The sequence below is a fragment of the Mauremys mutica genome, chromosome 21, assembly GCF_020497125.1.
Source record: "Mauremys mutica isolate MM-2020 ecotype Southern chromosome 21, ASM2049712v1, whole genome shotgun sequence".
Classification (NCBI taxonomy): domain Eukaryota; kingdom Metazoa; phylum Chordata; order Testudines; family Geoemydidae; genus Mauremys; species Mauremys mutica.
The window spans coordinates 5,034,202-5,047,887 of record NC_059092.1 but is presented as its reverse complement, the minus strand read 5'-3'; the positions used below and the strand labels follow the sequence as shown (position 1 = coordinate 5,047,887).

The 13,686-nt window shown below is 46.4% G+C and overlaps 1 protein-coding gene across 1 annotated transcript in view; it reads left to right on the top strand.

Moving 5' to 3' along the window:
• Positions 1–13,686, top strand: part of PLCH2 (phospholipase C eta 2) — a 152,531-nt gene that overhangs the window by 57,194 nt on the left and 81,651 nt on the right. Inside the window, exons 3-4 of the mRNA XM_044996315.1 lie at positions 986–1,229; positions 3,458–3,587. Of these exons, the coding sequence (XP_044852250.1) occupies positions 986–1,229; positions 3,458–3,587 (374 nt within the window). The remainder of the gene's footprint in view (positions 1–985; positions 1,230–3,457; positions 3,588–13,686) is intronic.

Sequence of the window (13,686 nt, the reverse complement as noted above, 5' to 3'; positions counted from 1 at the left end):
AGTATGATGTGCCCACAGCTATAGATACCACACAGCTCTTTTTATGCAAGCCTAGTTTATTCTTAAGGTAAAAGCACTACAGAGAAGATGCATTAAAATAATAAAAGCTGCTGCTGCACTGCACTTTGAGAGAGGAGATGGAGCTCAAGCCAACACCCCGAGATCTGACCTTTGGGGAATCCCGCCTCAAAACTTTGCAGCTTGGGTCTGTCTCTATGAAGGACAGGAATGAAGAAATCCCATGTGCTGTGGAAACAGCAAAAAGGAAACCAAGTAGCAAGACTGGCTAAATTTGGGTGGATCTACGTAAATAGCATCCAGCTGCATTTCATGGTAAACTGTAAAATAATACTGTGTGTGTTTAGAAAGCCTGTCTATTTCCATATGCCTGTGTAAACGCTGGTGAGGACATGGCGGGGGCTGGCTGGCTGCATGTGCTTCTGACTCTTTCATAGACAATGTGTAGGCTCTTTTTACAATGGATTGGGTGTAGGGAAACCACTGTAATGTGCAAACTGTGTTTGATTTTATTTCTAGCTGGAGAATATAGAAACCCAAATATATCCAAAAATAATAGTGGAAAAGAGTCACTAACAATTGAATGTCAATACAGACAGGTTACAAAAGCTTAAAGGAAAGGCACGAGAGTACTAGAAACTAAACTGTGTGTCATAAGAGCCTGTTGTATTAATATGCAGATTACCTCATGCCCCTTCACCTTCTCAGACTAAAATAAGATCTGGCTGCTTGTCTGAGCACATTTTGTTACAAATCATTCCCCCCCGCCTCGCCTCCCAGTGGCAAAGCTCTCATTTGTTAAGTCCTTGGCCAAGTGGTAATGCTCAGCAATGAGGATAAAGGGGGTGATTTGTTTTTCCAAAGAAAAGGACCCTTTTCCCTCCAAGAGTCTGATTGTAACTAACACACACTAATAATCTTCCACTGACCGTCTCTAACGAGCCACGTGCCTCTCTTGTTCTTCTAGTCTCCATTGACTCCATGCAGGAGGTATGTGAGGGGAAGCAGTCGGAGATCTTCCAGCGCTACGCCGATGGCAGCTTCGACCCCAACTGCTGCTTCAGCATCTACTATGGAGACCACATGGAGTCTCTCGACCTGGTGTCCTCCAGCGGGGAGGAGGCGCGCACCTGGATCACGGGGCTCAAGTACCTGATGGCAGGGATCAGCGATGAAGACAGCCTGTCAAAACGGCAGAGGACCAGAGACCAATATCCTTCTGTGCTGTGGGGGAGGGGGTCTAGCAGGGTGGGGCGGTATCACTCCTAAAGGAATTTGTGGAGCTGTCCTTAGTGCTTATTTCACTGGCAGCAAGTGCAAGGCATAGAGTTGCACAACGGGACCTATCACATGCTCCTGTTCCCTACACACCTGAGTATGGGGTGCAGTGTTCCATGCTCTGTTTCATCCCGGAGGAGATTTCCCCCTTCTGCGTGCTCCCGTTTGGACCCCTCCTCCATTCCAGCCCACGCACCCGCTCTCCTGTTTTCTGTCTTTCACCCATGCACATCCTGAAAAAGCCAGGGGGATATTTTCAAAGGCACAAATTAGGTGCATGACTCCCATTGGCGTTCAGTGGGAGATGGGAGTTCCTACCTGCCCTTTGTGTCTTTGACAATACCCTTAGCAGGTAGTTTTCAGCCTTCTGAGCTGAGAATAAGGGGCAAATGAGTGAGGGGTGGAGACAGTGGGTGCTGTGTCTTATCATCGGTTGTCATCCTGCAGGAAAGTCTCAACAGCTGACACTTTGCATGTCAAAAGTCCTTCAAGAGGATTAGAGGCTTGTGCTAGGCATATGGTGGAGGGAGAATGGAATTTAAAAAGTAAAGGGCCACATTCTGCCTTCAGTTAGACCCTGTGCAGCCTTATCCATCTCTGCAGGTTGCAGAATTCAACCCTAAGTTTATATTTGTTCAGAGCTTAAAGCCATTTCTCATTGTGTATTTGTGGGTAAATAGCCAGTGCTACTGCTGAGAAGATTCACGTGAGCAGGATTTTAATAGGCATCATTTAAAGCTCACGCGCAGGCAGACCAAAATCCTCTTCCCACACCTTAACATCAGGGACAGGAGGAAATTGTCTGCATCGACAAAACTACATCAAATCCCAAATTAGGCAGTGAGATCCTGGCTCGGGGCTGCTGCTGAGATGCTAAAGGCACCATCGATATCTGCTTATTGCAATACCTGTATCACTCCGCTGTGCTGGGCTATTGCAGGCTGTCTACTGTGATCGCCACTGCAAGACCGAATTTGCTGCCAGTGACCACACAGTGAGATCTCTCCGAGATGCCTCATTTTCTTTCCCTGTACTTAGACTAGGAAACAGATTATAGACTTGCCAAATATTGTCTCTTTGGTGATGGTCACTGTACGGTATCTCTGATGTTAACTCTGGCAGGTAGGAAGCCTTTGCTGCTTATTAGATCCTGTTCTGTAAAGGAAAGCCTGTCCCCTACTATGGCATGTAGCCAGCTATTATTTCCCTTTACGGGGGAACGTTCTTGTGCTGGTGAGAAGAAAAGGGCATTGGGGTCCCTTTAGCTAACAGCTGCAAGGCAGCGTTAGGTTGAGCAGTCTGAGATCCTAGCCTGGGAAAGAGGCACCATAACAAGGTGTGTGACAAACTGTCAGCCTTTAGGAAGGCTGCAAAGAACTTCAGCTCTTTTGGGGACCAATAACCTGTTTAACGAGTGCCAGCGAGGAAAGGTGCTGCGAACCGGTTGAAAGCTTGTATACAGCACCTGAGGTGCATTTGCATCATTTGGATTGGAGGGGTTTATATCCGGCTTAGGCTGTCAGAACTCCCAGTGACAAATCTAGTTCATGGGCAACAGAGCTGCTTTATTGTTTTTCTAGTTAAGCTATCTTAGATTAGATTTTCAGAAAATCTTTCTAACTATAAGTGCAGTTCAGCTCCTGAAAAAGCTTCCAAGGGAAGCTGTGGAATCCCTGTCAATGGAGGTTTTTAAGAACAGGTTAGACAAACACCTGTTGGGACGGTCTAGGTTTACTTGGTCTTGCCTCAGCACAGGGGGTCAGACTTGATGGCCTCTTGAGATCCCTTTCAGCTCTTTCTCTTTGATTTTTATGTGTGGTTTATAGTTTCAGTAGAAAGTCCACTAATCTGTAGTGCTGCCGCTGTGCTGCTGTAGCACTTGCAGAGTTGACACTTTCTATGGTGACGAAGGGGGTCTTTCCACCACTCTACTAGATATACCATCTTGAGAGGTGGTAGCTAGGTCAACAGAAGAAGATTTTAGTGGTCAATGGAAGCATCTTCTTCTGGTGTCTATACTGGGGGCGTAGAGCAGCTTAACAACATCTCTCAGGGGTGTGAATTAGGTCCACGTACATTTTAGGTATAGACTAGGCCCAAATAATGTCCAGTATGCTGCATTGCCTTGATGCTCCATTGCCTTTCTTAACTCCAATTAAATGTGGTTGAAGCAAACCTTTGATGAGGCCGATAAGAATGGTGATGGCAGTTTGAGTATTAACGAGGTGCTCCAGCTGATGCACAAACTGAATGTGAACCTCCCCCGACAGAAAGTCAAGCAAATGTTTAAGGTAAGAAGTGAGAATGATTATTTCTAAGGGGGAAAGGGCTGAGCTGCAGAGATCTAATGTGCAACACGACAGGAGAGAGAGTAAATGCTTCGCTAGCAAATTCCTTTTTGTTCCCTCACTGGATGCCGCATTGTGCGTTTCAGCAAGTCAGAGAGAACTCTGGAAACAAAGGGGTCATGAGTAAATTCTTAGCTGCAAAGGGAAAAGATACTTGCACCAAGTTGCTTCTGGAGTTTTACAGTGTAAGGACAAGAAAAGCGCATCTGCCTCTGTCAGCTTCCATGCCCTACCCTCCTACGCTTGGGGCCAGATTCCCACACCCTTCCTTGCATTGAACCATGCCTTCCTCATTGGAGGAATCTCAATCTCCATCATTGGAGATTTTTAAGAGCAGGTTAGACAAACACCTGTCAGGAACGGTCTAGATCAGTGGTCCCCAACCTTTTTGTGGCCAGTAGCACATTCATGTTTTCAGAAGAGTGGGGTGGGCTCCAACAATTTTTCAAGGCTTATTTTGTATTTGTACATTAAATAATATGAAAAACATCATATTTAACATTATATAATATATGAATCCATAAGATAAAAAGGGTAATTTTTACATGTAAAAGGTATTAATTAAATTATTCGGCAATTACTCTTTCACTTTACCGTGTGAATTTGCTCTTTTTTTATCTACCTGTAAGAAAAATTTTACAAAATAAATATCATAAACAGTTTTCATCTTATTTTAAAAAAGTAAAAACATTGTTGAACTGCTGGTCCAAATATATTTATTATTCTTACTTTAACATAGAATGAAGCCTGCAACCCCGGAGTTCTCTGTCCCCGGCAGGCGCGGGGCTGTGGCTTCTCTCCGGCTTAAATCGCGACCCCACACCTGCCAGGGACTGAGAACACCGATGCTCGCAGCCTGCAGCCCCGGAGTTCTCTGTCCCCTGCAGGCGTGGAGCCGCGGCTTCTCTCCAGCTTCGAAGCCAGAGAGAAGCCGCGGTCCGGTGCCTGCCGGGGACAGAGAACACTGGCGCCCGCAGTCCGCAGCCCTGGAGTTCTCTGTCCCCAGCAGGCACAGGGCCACGGCTTCTCTCCCCTGCTGGGCACTAGGCAGGCGCATATAAATGCCCTGGCAGGCACCGTGTTGGGGACCACTGGTCTAGATAATACTTAGCCCTGCCATGACTGCAGGGGACTGGATTAGATGACCTATCGAAGTCCCTTCCAGTCTTATGATTCCTCTAACTCCAGAAGTAAGGAACTTGTTGGGACCACTCATGGAGTAGGGTGATACCCTTTCTCTCACAGAGTATCAAAATTTGACCAGTATTGTTATAAACCTGGTCTTCTATGGTCATTGATTATCTTTGATCATTTCCAGCTGTGGAGTGAAATGGGCATTCTTCCACGTGCAATAGACTGCTCCTTTGGTGATGGTGACTAGGTGGACTGTGCTTGCAAACCACGTGCTTTTTCCAAAAGCCAGCTGCTGCCTCTCACCAAGTAACTTCTGTGAGCAGAACTATTGCTCTACAAATAACTGGGGTGCCGTTCCCAAGTTTGAAAGGAAGAAATGACTCCGAAGGAGTACTATGGGAGGGAAATGTAGATACAATGTACTTAAAGATCCTATGGATTGACTGAGAAACACCTTAATTAGCAGAACCTGGATTTAGGTCCAATGACTTTGAAAGCTACCTACTCTAAGGGGCTCAGTTTCCAGTGACCTGATCTGTAGTTAAATCCCCATTTCACTAACCTAATTGTCCTAATTTTTAATGGTCTAGCAAAGTGCTGTTGCTAAATAGGGTGAAGTGACTCATGCATGATGCCAGGCTGTTGGCAAACAGGGAAGTCATTGCATTGCTGTGGAGAGCTGCTTGGGGTGATTACTGTGTGCAACAGTGGGGCTGTGGCTTCACCGTCCTTCTCTGTCACTCCCTTTCCTCCCTCTTCACTGTCCCTCTTCTTCTTTAAGTTTGGCCTAGAATTAGGTCACATGAGTTGCTAAGATGTTATCTCCCTCTTGACTCCAGGGATCTCTCTTGGCATTTCCTCCTTTCTTCAAAGTGCTCTGACTGTTCTTTCAAACGATGTCTTAATCCTCCTGCCAAATCTCTGTGGAGTAATGGTGACTGCCACGCTCCCTTTCGCACAGCACTCTGTGAACGGCACTGCTTCTAGTGCGTAAATTATGGGACGCCCAGTAAAGTGCCCAACCTTTCTCCTCCTGCATGCTGGGTGCTTAGCCCAGAATATGTTGCTCTTAGTCAGTGGAGAAGGAAAAGATCTGTGGCTGGGCTTGGAGTCGATCTTTGTTTAAATGTCCACTTGAGTTGGGCTAAAATGCTCTTGTAGAGGTTCCAGCTACGGGGTTGGGGGCAATGAGTGAGGTGAAAGGAATTGATTGTCTGTGGGGAGGGGGAGAGTGTGCCTAAGAGAGATTGGGAATATGATTGGCTTAATACAGGGGATAACTGGCTGTCCAAATTCCTGCTATTTTTATCCTGCTGTTGAAAATATACCCTTAAGCTGCCAGGCAGTAAACCCAGAAGCCCACCAATGGGACCCTCTTTTTGTATGTGCAAGATTGGGTGAGAAGGGGTTAGTCTCCTTAGGAGCTGAACTGTGGGTCCTCGTGGTGAATTCTGTGTACATGGGCAGCTACTTGGTGTGCTGGTGAACCTATTAAGCTAGTTTTTAATTAAAATTCAGTCTAGACATGAGCCATCACCCCAGGGACTATAGTGAATGTAGAGACATTTTTTTTAAAGAGGTGGCATTGGTGTTTTTTTCAGGAGCCCTGAATCTGAGATCTACTCTCTAGTTCTGTTGGGCTGTGCCTGTTCTGACCATCATCATGGGACTTGTGCACTAACCTGTCTTGTGGAATATGGACCAAATCCATTTTGGAAGCTGTAGCTTGATTATAATAATTTCCCTTTAAAATGCCCCAAAGCATGCTAAGACATTCACAGAAAACATAGCTTACATACTCAATAAAGTCCTCACATAACAGATGGCTGCTGGAAAAACAAAAGCAGTTAGGAAACTTGACTACAATAAGATCTTTGTTCATTGGAATGAGATGTTGCTGACCTCTGGGTCTCACATATTTTGTTTAAAACCTACTCTGCTGGTAAGATGCAGAGGATTCCTCCAAAACTTCCCTGATCAAGGAAGGACATTTGTAAGGTGCATGTGTTTTAGCATCACATCCTGTCCTGGGGTCAGGTCCTCAGGTGGTGTAACTGTCCTAGTTCCATTGACATCAGCTGAGGATCTGTCGTCTGAAGCCTTTGTAGTGGAGAACTTAACAAGTCATATCTCCCATTTATACAGCAGCACTGTAAAAATTGGTTTCTTAAAGTCTGGTTTGGTGATAGACTTTTCTGCAGAGAAGTGTAAAGTCTGGTTCTTTTATATCCAAAGACATTCACTGACAAAAAAAAAAAATTTGAAGCCCACTCAATATCAGATAACTTTCTGCTAAATTGCTTTATCAGGGTTTCTTGTTCGGGCAGCCAGACATCAAAGATAACATTGCTAGATATGGCCAAAGCATGTATTTGTATGACTGTTGCAGAGAAATCTTTCTTGACATACCTGTTGATCTGAAGTCCAGTCACTGAGTTGGTCTCCTCCGATCACACCTGCTACTATCTCTATTTTTGTTGGAGTGTTGTATCAAGTATGCAGATGCTCATATATGTCATGTTGACACAGCTACAACAACACTGCATACATGTCTGTTGCAATGCAGATAGCTACTCCTTTGCAATTAGTTCTGCTGTTGTCCTTGACCCAGTTTATTGTCTAATTGAATAGGAGAGGATTAAAGATACATCTTTGCCTCCACACCAATGATCAAAAAGCTGATTTGCATGAGACCCTGATGGGAATTAAGTCAGTGTGGTGTTTTTATAGTAGGCAAACAACTGTAGCCTTTGCTGTATGCCATGTGCCTCACTCAGAAACATGCCAACAGTAGCAGAATTTTAAAGAGGCGGCCTTGCTGTTGATGATGTGCTGGAAATTGGAGAGAAGGGACCTTTTAAAAAAATCTAAATGGTGGGATTTCAAAGGAGTGAGGCACTCAGTTCCCAATGACCCTCTGAGATTTTGGGCACCTCAGTCTTTAATGTTGTTACCCTCAGAACACCCCAGTGGGGTAGGGCAGTGCTATTATCCTCATTTTACACTTGTCCAAGGTCACATGAGAAATTTGTGGCAGAGCAGGGAATTGAACCCAGGTCTACCAAGTTCTAGATTAGTGCCCTAACCACTAGACCATCCTTCCTCTCTTACTGTTTGGCCAGGTAGTGTCTCCAGCTCCTGTACAGACTTGCATAGCTCTTGTACAGACTGCAACCGGTTTCAGACTCAGTGGCAAAAGATTTCTCTCCAAGTCCATCCCTTCATCTTCCTAGATTTTTTCTATCCAGCCTTCTGGATTCTCTGTGCTTCTGTTGGTCCAATAGGACTGGAATGAATCTGCCTTGACATAGTGAGCCTCTCCTCTTGCTCTGTAGCTGGACAAACAAGGAATCTTGAAGTCATTGCCAGTGTTAAACGGCCTTTGACCTGTATATGTAATCAGTTGGGTGAAAACCATTCCAAACTGCAGTCAGGGGAAATGCAGTTGAGGCACAGTACGGTTTGAACTGCTACCAGATTCCTTTGAAATCCTAGTATGGTGGTCACTGTGCTATGAGACCTTCCTTGACTGAGCTCTGATGCTTTGCGTCTCAGTTGGGAGGAGCCCAAAAATGATCTTCCAGTAACCATTCAGTGCCAATCTCTGTAGTCCAGTGTTCCCTGGCATGTTGTCTAGGGACTTCTGTAACTGGGGCTTCTGCATTCTCTGACCAGCTCTACTGCTGACCGAGGGCCCCCCAGAGTGGGGAAATTTGCCCCCGGGCCCTACAGAGGCCCGCACGAGAGTTTTTCGGGGCCCCTAGTGGGGGTCCTTCACTCACTCCTGGGGCCCCGGAAAACTCTCGTGGGGCCCGGGCCCTTGGAGCTTCTTCTGCTCCAGGTCTTCGGTGGCGGGGGGGGGTCCTTCCGCCCCGGGACATGCCGCTGAAGTGCCCTGAAGACCTGTGGCGGGGGGTCCTTCTGTCCCGAGACCCGCCGTCGAAGTGCCAGATCTTCGGTGGCAGGGGCCGCCTGCCGCCGAACACCCCAAGCCCCCTGAATCCTCTGGGCGGCCCTGTGCTGACCCACTGTGTGACTGCAACCTGGGCAGAGGGCTAGACACTGCTTAAATCCTATTTTCAGGGCTTGGGTGGTGCATAGGTTCACTGTCTGGGCAGTGCATGGAGATCCTCCAATGAAAGGCACTAGGAAAATGGATTCACTACTAGTAACAATAACAACTAGTTGTAACATTGCCCTAGGGCGGGAGCAGAGTTTGATTTTCCCTTGCAATGCAGACCCTGTCTGAATAGCTCTTACTGCCCCTGCCTGTATTGTTGTTACTCATAGGCCTGGTCTACACTGGCGGAGGGGGGTGTCGATCTAAGATACACAACTTCAGCTACGAGAATAGTGTAGCTGAAGTCAACGTATCTTAGAGCGAATTAAAATGACTCGCTTCGCGTCCTCGTGGCGCTGGATCAACGGCCGTGGCTCCCCTGTCGACTTTGCTTCGGCTTCTCGCCGAGCTGGAGTTCAGCAGTCAACGGGAGAGCGATCGGGGATCGATTTATCGTGTCTATACTACACGTGATAAATCGATCCCCAATAGATCAGTCGCTTCCCACTGATCTGGCGGATAGTGTAGACGTACCCTAACTGCTGGTGTGACCCAGCAGAAATCAAGTCAATCAATCCGTTTTACAAACATCCCAGCCAGAACAAAACCACCCCTCCCCAGCTGGGTTTCCCAGCCCTCGGTACCCGTGTGCATGCCATTCTGGATTCCTCTCCTTCTGCTCTTCCCTAGAGTGATCGTGCAACTGGGGAGGGAAAGGAAGGCAAAGTTAACCCCTTGCTTACTGGAAGGCAGCATTACCCTCACACCCACCACAAGCAGCCTTTGAGGATAGACTTTATGGCTTATGATTTTGGTTTTTCTTTTGAGTTTTATAGGAAAATGAGGAGGGGAGGCAGGAGCAAGGTGGTACTTTGGAAATGATCCGGCTTGATTGTGAGGAGAGAAGATGCCGCCTCTGAATTCCTTCCCCTGCCTCCTGACTGTGGTAGATGATTTATTCTGGTGCCTCGGGGCAGAAAATATTTTTAGCCTGCAACTTTTTCTGCTGTGTTTTCTTCATCCTGCTGACAGCTGATGCTGAAGCCTGCCCTTCTGTCTCTTGTGTCCAATGTAGATTCCTCTATGGATATACAATGGTAGGATTTGCTCAGCTGGAGCATGGAAAACAGAATGGTTCTGTGGCTTGCAGGAGCGGGGTGAGGGACGGAGAAGCTATTGCAGAGGCTGAGAAACCTCCGCAACTGCAAAATACAGGTTACCCTAGCATATACATGGGCATATATTGTACCTATAACTTCAGTGTCTCTGGTGTCCTGCAGGTATAGAAATTGCTGCACTGATAACAGCTCACAGCTAAAAGATGGAAAAACCAGGACAGGTGCTGCTTATAGTGATGTCTTTCAACCGTAAACCTCACACACCCAGCAAGTTTGTCTGTGTTACTGAATAAAGTCTAGGATGAATAAAATAGGAGGGATTTTAAAACTCTGGGCTGAGACTTTTTTCCAAAGGTGCCCAGGAGAATTGGGCACTCTGTTCTCCTGGTCAGCTTTGGCCATCACAGCCCTGACATTTATAACCATCCGCGCTGTTTCAGATGAATAAAACACATGTGCAAATTGAAACTTAGTAGGTTTGTTCTGGGACTTGTGCACTAGTGCAAAGTCTGGGCTCACAGCACTGCAGGGGATACCTCTCAACTGAGAAATAAGCTTGAGCTGCATGGAAACCCTGGCAACCTAGTTAGGTTGTGGCCAGCCCTGCACATTAACGTAAAGGTTTTCCCCATCCTCCCCACACAGTATTCCTGACACACTTGCATCCATGTCCTTGCAGTCTCTCAGCACTAAGAGGGTCTGTAGCACCTCTGGGGGTGCTGGACTCCTTAGTGGGTGTGGTAGGGCTTCTGACCCTAACACATGCCACAGAAGGCCATTAAATGCTGGCCTGTGGAATCATGTCACCCTCTAGTGGCTGCCCTGCTACCACCAGCTAAGGGAGCGTTCCTTGACCTCTAAAAATCCCAGGCCAGCTGGAGGGAAGGAGTCCAGGCCCATCTCCAAGGAGTATGTGCTACTGTGTCTGGTAACTGTCTTAGCTCAGTGCCTGGCTTCATTCTGCTCCCCTTGAATGGATGTTACAGGCAGCATGCTCCCCCTGCAATTCAGGAGACATTGCTGCTTAGTGGACTGGCCACTGGACTGGGGCACAGGAGATCTGGGTTCTATTGCTGGCCCTGTCACTGGCCTGCTGGGTGACCTTGGGCAAGTCATTTCCCCTTATGCCTCAGTTTGCCCACCTGCAAAAGGGGGGTGATGATACTGGCCTCCCTTATACAGCACTCTGAGCTGGCCTGATGAAAAGCACTAGATGAGAGTTGGGTGGTGGTGTTACTGCCTGATGCAGTGTTGAAGAAGGCAAAGAAGCAGCTTCTCCCCAGTGCAGTCTGCTGAGCCACATTCAGCACCTGAGTGCCTCTAACCAGATGGGGCCTGAATTCCTCGTGAGCATCTTTACATTTAGCTTAAAGCAAGTGTGCTGAGTCCACCTGAGCACATGGGTGCGCACATGCATCTGGTTACCCCAGCTTTAGCCCAATGGTCCCATACACTTCAGTGCATTTACTTCCATTGGGGGGCAGATGCCAGGCTAAAAAGCTTTGTAGAAACATGTACGTGTCCGCGCACACAAGAGGCCCTTGTCAAAAGCTTGTTGGAGAACAAAGGCTCTTCACTCCCTTGGCGGTGGGAAGATAATACTCATACATCTATTAATATGCCCTACGCCTGGCAGCACTATAATCTGCTGATACCTGTGTTATTAGACCCTGTGCACCATCCACTTCTGCTCCACTGAGAATCCCGTCCTTTCATCAATTGTGCTGGATTGTAATGAGGCTTTTTTTGGGGGGGGGAGAGGAGAGATGGTGTCTTTGTACCTGGCAGAACATTTTAATAATGTTTTAATAAAACTTCTTTGCGATGCCAGCAAATACCACGCTCACAAATGCACCACTGTGGAAAACGAAATTTCAGAAACTCATTAAAATTAGTGGATTAAAGGGAGTTGCTTTCTAGGGTAAGTCATTCAGATTGATGGGAGCCAAAGGGTAGAGACTGGTAAAACCTCTGTGACTAGAGTATGGGTTTCTATTAGTAGCATGCTAGACTCTTGGCTTAATAGTTTCAGATGAATGGCAATAATTATATATGCCAGGCACTTTAGAAATCCTGTTAAGGGAGAAAAAAATGGATGTGCCTTTTCCATATGAAAGTGTATAAATGAGAGCAGTCTGGTCTGAATTATGGATGTAATTGGTGTTCTGTGATATAAAATTCCTGATATTAAGCAGCCTTGAATTGCCTAATCAAAGCAGAAATCTCTGTCTTGGCTAACGAAAGAGCTAAACAGAATGTTGGTAAAACTAACATTGTACATCATACATGGGGTTTGAAGGCAGTCCCCTTGGGTTCAGTTTTTCTAATTAATATCCTTTCACTGACTCAGATGAATGCCTGCTTTTATTAAAGTGGTGTGTTTTAATTCTACCCAGAACTTTATTTTTTAAGGAGATGAGTGTTGTATGTTTGCTGCACCTCCTCTCCATTCATTCATGGTGGGGGAGGGAAGAGTGCAATTTTATTATTAGCAAGGTTTTGCTCACAAGTACGTTCAGATAAGTTTCACTGGGCTCCTTTAAGTTCAGTGTCTCTGCATTGATTGACCTGTTTTACATTGGCGCCTAATTCTATTAACCGTTTCAGAGCCTATACAAAATTTGGCTTCAGTATTGTAGTTGCTACAATTCAAGAGTTGGTAAAGTGTCAGGCTGCTAAATAGAAATCTAAAATCCAGGGCAAGCAAGAGTTAGAAAGTGTGTGTGGATTCCTTGGGGACTGAGACTAGACTAGGAAGCTGATAATGTATCGCTGATAACATATTGAGAGTCTCTCTCTGGGTAAATCAAGGGTTTTCAGTTTTGCCGTGTTCTTGGAGAGCTAGCTGTGCATGGGTACTTAACCCTGGGACTTCTAAATGGAATTTGTGCTGTTAGTTCAGTGCCATTGTCCATGGTCTTGGTGTGTTATGTTCCCTGAGACTTTTCCCAACTAACTGATAAAACTGCAGCCTTCCTGGCACCAGGCCAAGGGCATGCAGCGAAGAAGTATTATCTGGACTGTACAGAGAACTTTCGGTCTCTGATCTGTAAAGTGCTTAGGCTTGTCTACAGCAAAAATGTGCAAAGCAACTGGCTGACAACTCAATTGCTGGAAAACAAAGTGGGGGATGTGGGAGGAGCTCAATATTAAAACAGGTCTGTGGGATCTTCAGTCCTGACACTATGCGAGAGAGACACATCCTGGCTTGATAATGCAGCAGTTTAATTCCAAAGGACAGTGTCTGAAAGGGATGGCTGAGCTCTGTATGGTAGATGAGCACAGGTGTCTGACACTGGGAAAGAATGTATGCGATGTTGTTGTAGCTGTGTCAGTCCCAGGATATGAGAGAGACCAGGTGCAGGAGGTAATATCTTTTATTGGACCAACTTCTGTTGGTGAGAGAGACAAGCTTCCCAGCTATACAGAGCTCCCTTCAGGAAAGGAGTCGGTTAGCACCACCCTAGCAAGATAATTACTGAGCAGTTTTGATTCTCAACTTTCTCTCTCTCATGCCTCTGCAACAAGACACATTTCCCATTTTGTCAAGATGGGGTTAATTCTCCATCCTCGCTGACAGGCATGTTCATCAGAATGGGACCAAATGAGAATAAGGATGGGAAGTGCTGATTCAGAGCTCTCCTAAAAGATCAGCACATGTGGCATCCGGCTGGATAGTGCGGTGTTCTGCCTGCCAGCTGCCAAACTGCCAGCTGCATTTCCTCGTAGT